A 13009-nucleotide genomic window follows, 5' to 3' on the forward strand; every position below is an offset into this window, starting at 1 on the left:
CGCGCTGCCAACGCCTAACGAACGGTGCAGAGGCCCTCCTCGTGCGTGGAGGCACCAAGGAGGCTGGTACTCCAACATCCTTTGTAGAAGTAATTACTCTAAAATAATATTTCTCTTTTGGTTGTGTGGAACATGTTCACTGTGTGCATCATGTTATGCAGAGGCGGGACATTCACTCGGTGCCATTGTATTAGGGGACAAAGCTAAGCTTAATTCTAAGGTATGCAATCCACACCCAATATTCTTTGCACAAAATTTTCAGCAGCATCTAACCTGTGCTGCAGCTCTCAGAGTACCATGCATCAATATACAGAAAAACTGACACACACAAGACTTGCCTAGCCACTATTGACATTTACCATTCTCCTCTGGGCTCTGGCCAAGTGACCTCGCTACACAGAGAGTCGAGACTGGACCTGCTGCCACATATCATCACTTTCATGGTTTCACCTCAAACTGTTCGCCTATATCTAATGCTCTGCCCCAAACCTACATCGAAAACTGTTAAAACCTACTAGTAAATGTCACTACTGAGAGTCAGGTCATTATAAGGACCATGAAATTTTCTACAAACACGACCAACAAACCTTCCGAGAATCTGGTCTTTTCCTACAATACTTAAGATTAACCTGTAGCTTTTAAAATGCTACATGCATAAAATGTGATGGATCAGGCCTAACTTTAACATTAGCTGTAGTTTGCTTCCTGCAGTATTTATCTAATATCCTTATTTAGCGCAAACCATCTTCATTTCTACATTTTCCAAATCCAATTTTGCTTAGCAAGCATACATTCTGCGACCATCTATAACCCCGTGGGTCAACAGACGGCCAACTAAGCACATGATATCTATGAGATGGTTTTTGCCATCTTGCGCATTAGCCTTTCTCTAAAAGAAACATATTTCAATGGAGAGAAGATCATACAGTTGTTTTTTATTCTCCCCTACACAAAACTTTATCAGTAAACCCACCTCAGCGCAAGTATATGCTTCATAGTCAAACTGAGCTTCTCCAAAACAAGCAATTTCAATTTTATGAAAGTATCCTGAAGACCAGACTAATGTTCAAAACAGATACAAACAGTTTCAAGTTTATGAAAGTAATCTGAAGAACAGATAAACGTTCAAAACAGCAACAAGAAACAATCCAACGAACTGAACTTGTAAACATCTGAAATTGTTTGCCACTTGATGCCTATGGGCAGGCACACATGGTCCTCTAGCTAGGATCATCACGATAAACGGCAACTTGAGGAATTGAGAACCTGGGACGACGACGCCATGGCCTGTCCACAGCCCACCAATGCAGCTAGGTTACGCAAGCTTCGATCGTAGGTGGCCATGGCAGCTGGTACGCGTACTCCGTGGCATGGCGCTTGTCCCGGAGCAGGGCGTACTGTGCGTCGCCCAGCACGACACCAGAGAAGAGCTCGGCGTTGTCCTTGTGCAGAGCAAGAACAACGTTGTCTCCGACCGTCCAGTAGGCGGCCCGTTTGGTGCTCCCTGCGAAATAGATGGGGGCGAACTCCCTGTCGCGGCAGACTGGTGTGCTGCTACGTGCGGCCCCGGAGGTCCAGCCGCCGCCGGCAGACGAGAAGGCGCAGGCCCTGGCGTTGCGGTCCCCAAAGCGAAAGAGCGCGCACGTCACCCTGAAGTTTGCCAGGCTGATGCCCGCGGCCGCGTCCTCGTCCTCGCCGTCGAGGAGGAAAGCGCCCAGCATGTGGCAGCCGTGGAACCACGCCGAGCGAGGGATTTCCCTGTAGCGTCGCCTCAGGGGATCGCAGATGAGGAGGCCTGGCGCCAGCTCCGAGTGGAAGAGGAGCAGCAGGCCGCCCCGGATGTCGGCGAGCTCCCAGCCGCAATCGCCAAACTGCCCCCGCGGGAGGAAGTCGAGCGCGAGGTTCCGAGCGGCGACGGCGTCCGCCCACGGCGAGGAAGAGGAGGAGGACGGGACGAATACGGGGTTCAGGCCAGGCGGACGCGGGTGGCCGTGGCGCTCGTTGACGCGGTAGTGGCCGACAACGTGGTCGGACGACGCGCCGTGGAGAGAGCCGAACCGGCGGAGGAAGCCGCCGCCGTCGCCCGCGATTACGTTGCGCCATCGCTTGCAGGTGCGCGCGGCACGGATGAGGTGGGCAGGCGAGGGGAGGCGCAGGAACACCAGCTCGAGAACCTCGCCCGGAACGTCGTCAATATCTCCCTCCCGCGCGGGTACCCGCCGGGAATTCTTGCGGCGGCGGCGGCGGCGGCGGCCGTCCCCCATGGCCACCCGGATCTGTGGGATCTGGGTTTCGCCCACGAGGAGGATCACTCCGCACACGTTTTTCTTAACGGGCAAGGGTCTCGAAGGAAAAAAGGAAAGAAATTACAAACCAGTCATTCCATCTTGCAAAGAGGACCCAGAACAAAAGAGAGTAAAATGCATGCGCAGTCCTAATTACTTTACGAAAATGTTAAGTCAGTCCCAAATCTATGAAAAATGCAATCGCAGTCTTAAATCTTTGTAAGTGGTCCATTGCTATCGGCCTCTGACCTGTGTTGACCGGCTAGCCTGATGCTTTGACCACCGCCATGTAGGCATTATTTTGCACGGATCCTCTTTGTGAAGATGAACCTCTTTGTTTTTATTTAGTCCGCGCATTAATTTTGGTCAAAGTCAAATTTTATAAACTTTAACAAATTTTATAAACAAAAATATGAACATATACAATAATGAATCAATACCATTAGATTCATTATTGAATGTACTTTCATGTCGTATAAATTTGTTATGTTAAATGTTTATATATTTTTTTATAAACTTGGTCAAACTTTATAAAAAATTATTGAACCTCCTCCTCCATGCATATGTTGGCCAGACCAAGCAGCGTGATGTGTCGTTGCGGGTACTGGAGTAGGTTTCTCGGTCGGTGTACCTGTTTAATGACGGCGGGAGGATGAACGTGTAACCCATTTGATTGCGGTATATATCCACCCCATCCAGTCACGTCACTCCGACATTGATCAGACGCAAAAGACCGGGATGCGGCGCGGCGGCGCTCTCGGCCGGTGCGTGATACGTCTCTGACGTATCTATAGTTTTTTCTTGTTCATGCTATTATATTATTATTGCCATATACTTTTGTTACCATTTTAGATCATTTCATATTATTTTTCTGGACAAACATATCAAGTTAGTGTTCAGTGTCAGTTGATGTTTTCTGTTTGTTTTTTGGTTTACAGAAAATCAATACCTATGGAGGTCCAAACACGATGCCAATTTTTGACAATTTTTGTTGGACCAAAAAAAACATAGGAAGCTTCGGAAGTCATCGAGAGGATGCTCAGGGCCCCACAAGGGTAGGTGGCACGACCGGGGGGTGGTCACGCCACCCATACTTGTGGACCCCGTGAGGCTCCATTTGATCTAATTCCTGACCTATAAATTCACATAATTTTCAAACCCTTGGAGCGAGACCTGCAACAATTTTATTGCTGGCAGAAGCCTATGTTCCGAAGCGAGAAAGGTTCAGATTTATTATAAAAGTTCACCGGAAGTACGAAGCACCTCCAACATAATGAATTTTTTAAAAACTTTTAGACCATCGAACGACCACTACCGCCGTCAAAACGAACTGTCGGCGCTCCACTGTCCCCACTACCCTGCTGGAGCCGACTTGACCTTGTGATGATAACCGGGAAGTCTTCATACACGTGCCCATGAGGACCAAGGCTATGTAGCCACGGTCGTGAGCGTTAAACCCTTGAATATAATATCTGAACCACCTGATAATATTAAATCTCGCCACACAACGAGAAACTCTGATCTCGCCGCCCTAAGAAAACAACAGGAATCTACATTGGAGCTCCATCTACTATGCCCAGATGAACAAACTCAAGGAGAACCAGAGCACGGAAGACAAACTCAAAGAATAAGCACCGCTATCTCCCGAAACGCCACACCTGCGAGAGCTAAAAAACCCTAACCTAAACTAGTAGCTAGAACGGAGGCACCGGGATTCCCTTCCCATCAACCAGCTATTGGAGCGGTAGGCAGAGGAGAGGAGAATCTACGGGCTCAATAACAAAGTCTTGAGGAGAGAGTTTGCCCTAGCCAAGAAATAGGGGAGGAAACACCAAAGACTCCACACATGGTGCAGACACTGATTGATTTTTGTCCCACAATACACAAGGAAACCCTAAAGTGCCCATTATTATTGTTGATAAAAAGAACTTAAAGGAAGAAACCTGCAGATGTGTTGCACATGTCTGCCACACAGAGAAAGCAATAATGAGAGAAATACAAATAAGAGAAAGGCGTGTTTAAGTCTTTTGTCCGTACACTTGTCTGAATTTTCCCGTCAATTCTTGCTACAAAAGTTAGGCAGACAAGCGATAGACAAATATACAATCTTCTAACATATGAACTCACTAATGAAATGCTTACAGTCCACTAACTTATATATGCAGATTTTTTCATTAGAGTTTACTAGTACATAGCTACCGGTCTATTACTCCAGTCAAAAAAAAAGTTACCAGTCTATTACTCCAGTAAAAAAAATTGCCTGTCTATTACCCCATATGTATGTGATAGCATATCTCAGCAATAACGGTAAATTTGGCAAGTACTCCTTCTATCCTAAAATGTACTTTTTTTACATGATAATACGCGTCTCATTCATACCATAAAGATTAAAGTATAAGTCACGTAATGACCGACATGACAAAACTGAAAAGATAGCAGAACATCTCTGAGCTTGACACCAACGCCCGTCACCTGCCTCCGGCACCACCACAGCAGCCATCAAAGAAAAGAATGACAGATCACCTCCTCACCCGAGCTCAACGCGGCTCCATCGCTGATATGCAGCTTCGCGGACCTCCAAGGTGGCTCACCAAAAGTGAAGCCGTTGCCGTTGAACGAATCAGACCGGGGCAACACCCCGGACACGCCATCGAACTCTAGATCTAGCACCCCGCCACGACTAAGACGCCGAAGGAGGAAACCATACCTGTCATCCACGAACCACGAACTCAGCACACGTTCCGTCTTTCAGATGTTGTCGATGCAGACCACAATCGGCATCTGCTCCTAGACTACCTCCCAAGCTCCGCGTCGATGCTGGAGCAAACGCCGTCGCAACGGCGGAGCCCGAGGACACAAGTCCACCACAAGGATGCCGCCGCCGCCACACCATCCTTACTTGAACAGACTGATTTCCAAATCCATCTCCAACCATAAGACCGATGGCCTTGTCAGGGAGGATCCAAAGAATCTTTATTTAACACCGTCATCGTCGCCGTCGAAACCAAGACGATAAATTGTGTAAAAACCTAAGCTACGAAGATGTAAAAATGATCCACACGCGTAGATCCCGTGACCCCCTCACCACCGACGACCGAGGTCGCCGGCGGAGAGGAGCCGCCGGAGGACGACGCTAGAAAATTGGCGGTCCGTGGCGGCGGCTAGGGTTGAAGCCGCCAGGAACAAGAGGAACGCGTTTCGCCTGAGTCGTCGTTTGCCAACGTGCACTTGGTTCCTAAAATGTACTCCTAAATCACTTTTAACATTATGCTAGTGTAAAAAATACTTTTACATTGTGAGACGGAGGGAATAATTAGCACCTGCAAGCCAAATGATAACCGAGGGAGTACTCCCCGGAAACGCATCCTAATTTGTTCAAAGAATAAACATTTTTTATATATTTTTTCCCAAAGGAAAATCACCCTTTAACCAGGCGTGCAGGTTTGTAGGGTCTAGGCCACCGCAGTCCGTCTCCTTCTCCACGCCGAATTCGTCACGTATAAAACGGCCAGCACCTCCCTCCCGTGGCCTCCCTCTTTATTTCCGCGGAACGGCGGCGTGCGGGACTTCGTTTCTTGCGCCTTATTTCCTTTCCCCATGGCGGAGCACGGAGAGGAGGACCTGGCCGTCGCGGCCGCCAAGATTCTGCTCAGCCTCCGGAGCAGGACGCTCGTGCGGTGGCCGGAGTGGATCGCCCGGCCGTCCGACGGTCTCCAGCGGCCACAGGAGGAGGAGGGGGAGGCCGAGCTGCCGCCGATCCCGGAGGGATGGCCGAAGCGGCCGCGGTCGCGGTCGCGGCTCCGTGCGCGGGCGGAAGGAACCGCGTCGCTGCTGTCGCAGAAGAGCCCCTTGGCGCGGCCGGGGCGCCCCGTTCTCGGCGGATCCGGCGCGTGCTCCGGCGAGGAGGAGGAGAGGGCGTGGTCTGCCCCGAAGGCGAAGCCCGCGTCTTTGACCGGGCGGAGGCCGGAGGTGCGGCCGCAGTACGGCTCGGCCTCGGCAGCCGGATCCGGCCCTTCCACCAGCGGCGCCGACCGGGCGCGGTCGCGGCGACGGGCGCGCGTGAGCGAGAAGGCGACTGCCGGCAGGGCGGAGTCGAGCCCGGAGACGCCTTTTGACTTCGCCAACGCCGCCGGATCGGGAGCGTCCTCGAGCGGCAACGAAGCCGCGCGGCCGACGGCGGAGCTGGGGTCAGACGGAAGGCCGTCGGATAGCCACGAGGGGCACGACTCGCCGGCGAAGCGCTCGCGGACGGACCTCGCCGCCGGCGAAGCTACGGCGACCGCGGCAAAAGTGGAGGTGAGCTTTCTTATTCCGTTCTTGTTTCCAATTCCTCGCGGCGTCTCCATATCGCTTCTGGACTCTCTCTCCGATCCTTTGACGGTTTGCTTTTCGCGTGAATGCTTCCTCCGTCGGTTATCCATCTCGCGTGTGCCGCTCACTTTTGCCTACGAAACTAGTGGAAAAATAATTTCGCTGCATGTTTACCTGAAAAAAATGGTTTCGCTGCCTTTTTCTCATCGATGATTCTTTCCCACGTGCGACGTGGTGTTCTTCTTTTGGAATTGCACGTCGACATGTACTGTTGGTAGATAATTTTTTTGTTTCGTTCTGACTTGCTTTGCAAGACAAGTACCTTTTCCTGGCTCTGCTTGCGGTAGGGGTTGTTGTAGGCTCATCGAATGCCTGCTGGCCGGCAAGGGCTCGTGGGCCGCGGGTGGCGGTATCGTGCCGCCGGGCCCACCATGGCTGCCGGTCCTTTGGTTCAAAATTTTTTAACTGTCTGTATTGTCACACACGTGAATTTCGTCTTGTTTCCTGTCATCCTATATTTGAACCAGCAGTGCCTTTTCTTTTTAATTAAACTCCCCGTTGCGTGCATCTTGGACCAGTTGAGTTTTGCAATGTTGTTGCTTCATCATGGAGCTAAAAACCGTTTTGACTGATGCTGTGCAGGAGCAGAAGACCAAGGAGGATTACCGGGACGAGAAGGGCCACCTGCTGTTCGACCTCAACGAAGCTTGGGGTGGTAACTAACACTAGCAGGCGATCGAGCAGAGGATTTTTCAAGCTAGTTCCTATTTCGTCTGCTCTCATGTGTACATACAATTAGCTTAGACAAAGGGGGATTAGTGAGTGAGTACACTCGTCAGCACTACTAGATTTGTCAGGTTGGTTTAATCAGTCTGCTCTGTTCGCCTCTGCTGTGCTGTGCTATATGCACTGGATATTGTTTGTCATTCAGAAAGTCGATCAAGAAAAATATGATGCACATTATGTATTGCAGCGCACAACAAAACACAACGCTGATGTACGTGGAATTGTGGATGGTTTTGTGAGTTGGATATGTCTCCACTAATCGTCCATGAATGATTTTAGCAATCTAAAGTCAAGGTACACATGACTGTCTAGAAAAAAACACCAAACTTATAAACAATCACTGACAGCCACTTAATCAGGCTCCTCTGTCGAAATGAACTGACTACACAATTCCTGGAACTGCTGGCACATATAATCACTTTCACCCCAAAGTATTATCCTAAATCAAATACTGCGCCAATCTTTCTCAAAAAATATTGAAACTACAATGTCACTTCTGAAATGCAGTGAATTGCGAAAAATCCACCATATTTGAAGTTCTCGTCCGGAATTGCCACCACATTTCTTGCGCGCCCCAAAAATCTACCGGTTTTCTTACTAATTTTCTCAATAAACACTGATGACCGTTTTGAATTGTTTTAAATCCGATTTCTGACATGTCGGGTCCACCTGTACTCACTGACGTGGCACAAAACGGCCACACAAACGGCATTGACCGCTAAGTTGGACATGGGACCCACCTGTCAAAGCTTGTCACCATATTTATCTTTCTGCCATTTCATCGAACAACTTGTGCAGAGAACGGCAGCGGTTCTTGGAGCTCGTGTTGGTTCTCGTCGGCGGACTGTGTTGTGGCCTAGGATGGAGGTGAGGTGGTTTGTGGGGTCGGAGTCGCTGGGGTTGAACGGGTCTCGCCGGCGTCGAGGATCATTGTGGCCTCCTGCCATGGCCTCCGGCCACAAGCTCATGCCTCCACCGCCTCAGCGTGAGACGTGGCCTGCACCATCGAGGCCATCTGACGCATCACGCGCGTCATGGCAGTGCCCTCTGGCTTGGCAGCCGACTCCGTCCAGGCGTGTCCTGCTGCTGATCCCGCTGCATGCCGGATGGCTCGGCCGGTGGCTCCACACGACACTTCCCAGGCGTGGCCTGCTGCTGCTCCTGCTACGTCCTGGAGGCCACGGTCGGCGGCTCCACATGACTCCTCCCGGGCGCGGCCTCGCCCGACAGTACAACCCATGCCTTTTTCTCCTCTAGTGAGGTCGCCCACGCCCGACAGTACACCCTCCGATGAGCCTCGCCACGAGCCCAGCAGTCGCTTCCCTGCGACCCGCTCGCCCATGACCACGCTGCACCTGTTCGATGGAATGCCTCCAAAGAGAGGAAGAATATTTGGGAGAGACAAGGCTGCTGACGGGTGGACCCCTTGTCCAACTTAAGAGTAAACAAACAGTTTTGATGTTTTTGTGCCACATCAGTGCTTATAGGTGGACCCGACATGTCAGGACTCGGATTAGAATGGTTCAAATCGGTCATTAGTGTTTATTGAGAAAATTGGTAAGAAAAAGATAGGTTTTTTAGGCGTGTAAGAAATGTGGTGGCAATTCCGGATGGGAATTTCAAATGCGGTGATTTTTAGCAATTCACTCTCTAAAATGTAAGGTTATACTATGACAATTTCCAATCTTTTCTCTACGAAAACTTGTAGAGGAACAATATGCAAGAAAAATGTGACTGGTTAGGTCTAGTTTTAGCATTAACTATGTTTTCTCTCTTACAATATCTATCTGATACCATGCTTTCCCACAAACCATCTTAATTTTCAATTTTCTGTACCCGTTTATTAAGCAAGCATAATTCAGTGACCTTCCGATCTATAGCCCCAGACCACCTTGGTATATAAGTTGGCAGCCAATTAACCAATCAACAAGATGATGTCTAAGAAAATGTTGGAGTTCCTCTACCCCCCGCCAGCGCCGCCGCTGGTCCACCTCCTCTCTAGTGATCTTAGGGCCATGGCAGCGCGGTGGATCTTGGCCCTTGCTGGTGGAAAGGCTCTATTTTTATATGTTCTTTTGAGTTTTGTTAGGTTTTGTTCTTCTTAGGAAGACGAGACAGGGCGGCTCCCTAAAGATGGAATAAGATTCTCACCGCCTAGCCTCTGTCCTGTTGAAAATATGCCGTAGAGGCAATAATATTATATTATTATATTTCTGTGTTCATAATTAAGAGTATATATTCTATGCTATAACTGCTATGATCATGGAATATGTGATTCAGTGAAAAGCTCATATGTACGTGTTGAATGATAAACGGTAAAATAAGATTCATAGTCTCGCCTCTAAGACTAGCTTAAGTGTTTTTGATGATCATGTTTTTCCGGATATTAGGATATCGTTAAGTGTAAGGATAGTCCTAAAACAACATTGAGAATATGACATTGGAAGAACGATTGTATTGAATCGACCCAAACTTGTTTGTTATACTTTGAGATATAAACATCAGAAGTCAAATATTATAACATGGGGAGTTAACGTGTGATTTAGTTCCTTAGACCATGAGAGTATCGTAGTCTCTTCTTACCGTACGATACACTTTAGGGTTGCTCAAACGTCATCTGTAAAACGGTGATCATAACGACAAGTTACAGCTTCATCGGAAAGTTTGACAAGGGACTAGATAGCTCGAGAGGGGAATTTACTCCTCCGACGATGGAGAGATATTCATAGGACCCTCTCAGTGTGACGACATCCGTCATCATTCGACCAGACATAGGTGACTTTGTCACGGGGATGGCAGAACATGTCAACAAGGAAGAAGAACAAAATCGGTAACGAGGGGACCGGTATAGTGAGCATGTGTTCTCAAGAGGATACCGATTTATCTCACCTTGGGTTTTGCATAATATCACGATGCAAAGTGAATAGCACATGATAACCAAAGGCTCACTCGAATATCATTCGTGTACTCATAGGGATCGATCGGATGTCCACGGTTCCGCTACCGGTCATTGAACGAAAGGGGTTCTGTTCATGTCTATGTTTTACCGAACCTACAGGGTCACAAGTTTAAGGAAATTACGATGTGTTGAGTGTTAGTAGGACATGACTAATGAGAAAATATTTGTGAAATAGTTTCACTGATATTCGAAATAGTTTCGAAAGGAACTGGAAGCGTTTTGGGGTCATCACACACACACACACACACACACACACACACACACACACACATATGGAAAATGTTTTCGGAGATTTTAAATTATAATAATAAAAGAATCTCATAACAGTTAGGAGCCTTTTATATTTAATTTACTATCAACGGGTCTTAAAAGGCTCTCAGGGGCAAAACTAAGAATAGTGGCGTCATAGGAAAGGCGTCTGTAACTGCTTGATGGATGATCTTCGGTCTATTGGACGGTTCATATGGCCTGTCTTGGGCTTGTCTCTATGGATTTGGCGGTGTTCGTGGACTTCGGTGGAGGTGCTCTCATTAGGGGTTTCTTTGCTATATACTCCCTCCGTTCCTAAATATTTGTCTTTCTAGAAATTTCAAATGACTACATACGGATGTATGTAGACATATTTTAGAGTGTAGATTCACTCATTTTGCTCCGTATGTAGTCATTTGTTGAAATGCCTAGAAAGACAAGTATTTAGGAACGGAGGGAGTAGTAGTTTGGAGGTTGATGGTCGTTTCGTGTTGGGTGTGTTTGCAGGGCTAATCGTGCGCTTTTGAAGTTGCATGCTCTCTGAGTAGTCCGCATGTTATTGGTTTGTATCGGCTTTCGTCTGATTTTTCGTTTATTAACTCACAATTCTCTTCGCTTAATTAATCGATGTGGCAAATCTTTTGCCTCTTTTTTTTAAAAAAATACGATCCTTACTGCGACAGAGCGGAGCGCTCACGTCACCCTGAACTTTGACATGCTGAAGCGCGCGTCCGCGTCCGCGCCGTCAAGGAGGAAGGCACCCTGGAGCAGAGGGCCTCACGCCGCTGCCACGAAACCGCGCTGACGCCAACCAGCAGAGGGCCTCGCCAGATTCGCCGCCGCCGAGGACCCGCACGCGAGGTCGTGGCCCACAGCGCAAACCAACCGCGCGAGCAGCACGCTCGCCGTCGCCCGCATTGCCTTGGGACTCGGCGCGCCCGTCTAACCGCCAACCAACCACGACCTATTTCTTCACCCCTCCCGGCCTCTCCTCCCGCAGCCCCCGCGACCTATTTCTTCACCCCTAGGCCCCCGCGTCGCCGGCGCAGCCGCCCCATCCATCCGTCGTCCACCCGTCATCGCCGCCCTTGGCACGTGCAGTGTGGATGCGCTGGTTGATGAATGCAGTGTGCCATCACTCTGCGCACGCCATCATAATGGCGGACCACCACCAGCTGCCCCCGCCGTTCGCGTGCAGCAACTGCGTCACCGAGCGCGCCATCGTCTTCTGCTTCGCCGACGGCGCCAGGCTCTGCCTCCACTGCGACGCCGCCCTGCACGGCGCCAGCCCGCTGGCGAGCCTCCACCGGCGCGCCCCGCTCTGCGACGCCTGCGATGCCGCGCCTGCCGCGCTCCGCTGCCAAGTCGGCGCCCACCTGGCCGCGCTCTGCGCCGACTGCGCCGACCACCTCGCCCCGCCGGACGGCGGCGCCTCCCTCGTGGAAGAGTACACCGGCTGCCCCACGCCCGCCGAGATCCTCCGCGTCCTCTCCGTCGAGGCGCCGTCGTCGCAGGATGACTTCGACGCCTGGCTCGCCGACGTCCTCCCACAATTCCTACAGGAGATTCAGGTACCACATCTACTTGGTTAATTTCTAAATTTCACTTCCTTTTTGCGCCAGTATATTATGCAATTGACGGAGACTCTTCTTGATGATCTTGTGTGCCAAATCTTACATGGACGGTGATACATTGTGTGTGATCCAGTGGCTGAATTCAGTGGGTAGTGCTGCTCCGGCTATGTATCGATCAAAGGGGAATGATATAGAGAAGAGAGAATGATGACAATAAAGTGAGTCAGAGAGAGTGTGAGTGATTAATGAAGGGATATGAGGAGTACATTGTGACAAACAAGGAAGTGGGGAGTGTGCTATCTTTGATGTAAAAAAGGAAGATTTCTTTCATGATACATGTAATGGTGGATCGATGATCTAAGGATCATATGAATGATTAATGAAGGATAGCATGCATATTCAGTTCTCCTCTCAATTTTTGTGGTGCCAAGCTTGATCTTTATCCAACTAACTGATTAACTGATTCACAGTACCTTCTAATCACTATTGAATGCATATGTTAGTTAGTTTGACTGTATACACCACACAAAAAGCAAAAAGAAAATTAGACAGATACTCCTACAGAACCAGTGAACCCTCAAGACACAAAAGGCACACCTGAAGGATTTTTCCTTAACAAAATGTAGTATTTTGACTATTTGAGTATGAAAAATGTGCAGTTGCAATCTTGCTTTTTCAATGAAAATAGGGGACTGCTACACAATATGGATCGGAGGCTAATTATCGACTTCCAAGTAAAAAAATTGAAAATAACTTTCATTTAGTAATATATAACTGAACCAACTAAAAACCTTCCTTCTTTTCTGGCACACAAAGCCAACAATGCTAGCTTATAAGTGCCAAGA

At 49.1% G+C, this 13009-nt stretch overlaps 3 protein-coding genes across 3 annotated transcripts; 2 read left to right on the forward strand and 1 right to left on the reverse strand.

Moving 5' to 3' along the window:
* Positions 1–1004: 1004 nt before the first annotated feature.
* LOC119302708 lies at positions 1005–2308 on the reverse strand. Its single transcript, XM_037579752.1, has one exon. The coding sequence runs from the start codon at positions 2262–2264 to the stop codon at positions 1311–1313; it is 954 nt and encodes a 317-aa protein (XP_037435649.1). The 5' UTR covers positions 2265–2308; the 3' UTR covers positions 1005–1310.
* Positions 2309–5838: 3530 nt separating this feature from the next.
* Positions 5839–7592, forward strand: LOC119297810. The gene is made up of 2 exons (XM_037575449.1): positions 5839–6581; positions 7239–7592. Exons 1-2 carry the CDS (start codon positions 5883–5885, stop codon positions 7317–7319), a joined length of 780 nt encoding a protein of 259 aa, XP_037431346.1. The 5' UTR covers positions 5839–5882; the 3' UTR covers positions 7320–7592.
* A 4017-nt stretch (positions 7593–11609) lies between these two features.
* LOC119297811 (putative zinc finger protein CONSTANS-LIKE 11) lies at positions 11610–12562 on the forward strand. Its single transcript, XM_037575450.1, has 2 exons — positions 11610–12161; positions 12298–12562. Exons 1-2 carry the CDS (start codon positions 11697–11699, stop codon positions 12370–12372), a joined length of 540 nt encoding a protein of 179 aa, XP_037431347.1. The 5' UTR covers positions 11610–11696; the 3' UTR covers positions 12373–12562.
* The last annotated feature ends 447 nt before the right edge of the window (positions 12563–13009 follow it).

Source organism: Triticum dicoccoides, chromosome 5A (assembly GCF_002162155.2).
Source record: "Triticum dicoccoides isolate Atlit2015 ecotype Zavitan chromosome 5A, WEW_v2.0, whole genome shotgun sequence".
Taxonomy (NCBI): Eukaryota; Viridiplantae; Streptophyta; class Magnoliopsida; order Poales; family Poaceae; genus Triticum; species Triticum dicoccoides.

Coding starts and splice junctions, on each gene's coding strand:
- LOC119302708 (XM_037579752.1), bottom strand. CDS start 2,264: ATGGGGGACGGCCGCCGCCGCCGCCGCCGCCGCAAGAATTCCCGGCGG.
- LOC119297810 (XM_037575449.1), top strand. CDS start 5,883: ATGGCGGAGCACGGAGAGGAGGACCTGGCCGTCGCGGCCGCCAAGATT. Junction 6,582..7,238: donor CGACCGCGGCAAAAGTGGAG/GTGAGCTTTCTT, acceptor GATGCTGTGCAG/GAGCAGAAGACCAAGGAGGA.
- LOC119297811 (XM_037575450.1), top strand. CDS start 11,697: ATGCGCTGGTTGATGAATGCAGTGTGCCATCACTCTGCGCACGCCATC. Junction 12,162..12,297: donor AATTCCTACAGGAGATTCAG/GTACCACATCTA, acceptor TGTGTGATCCAG/TGGCTGAATTCAGTGGGTAG.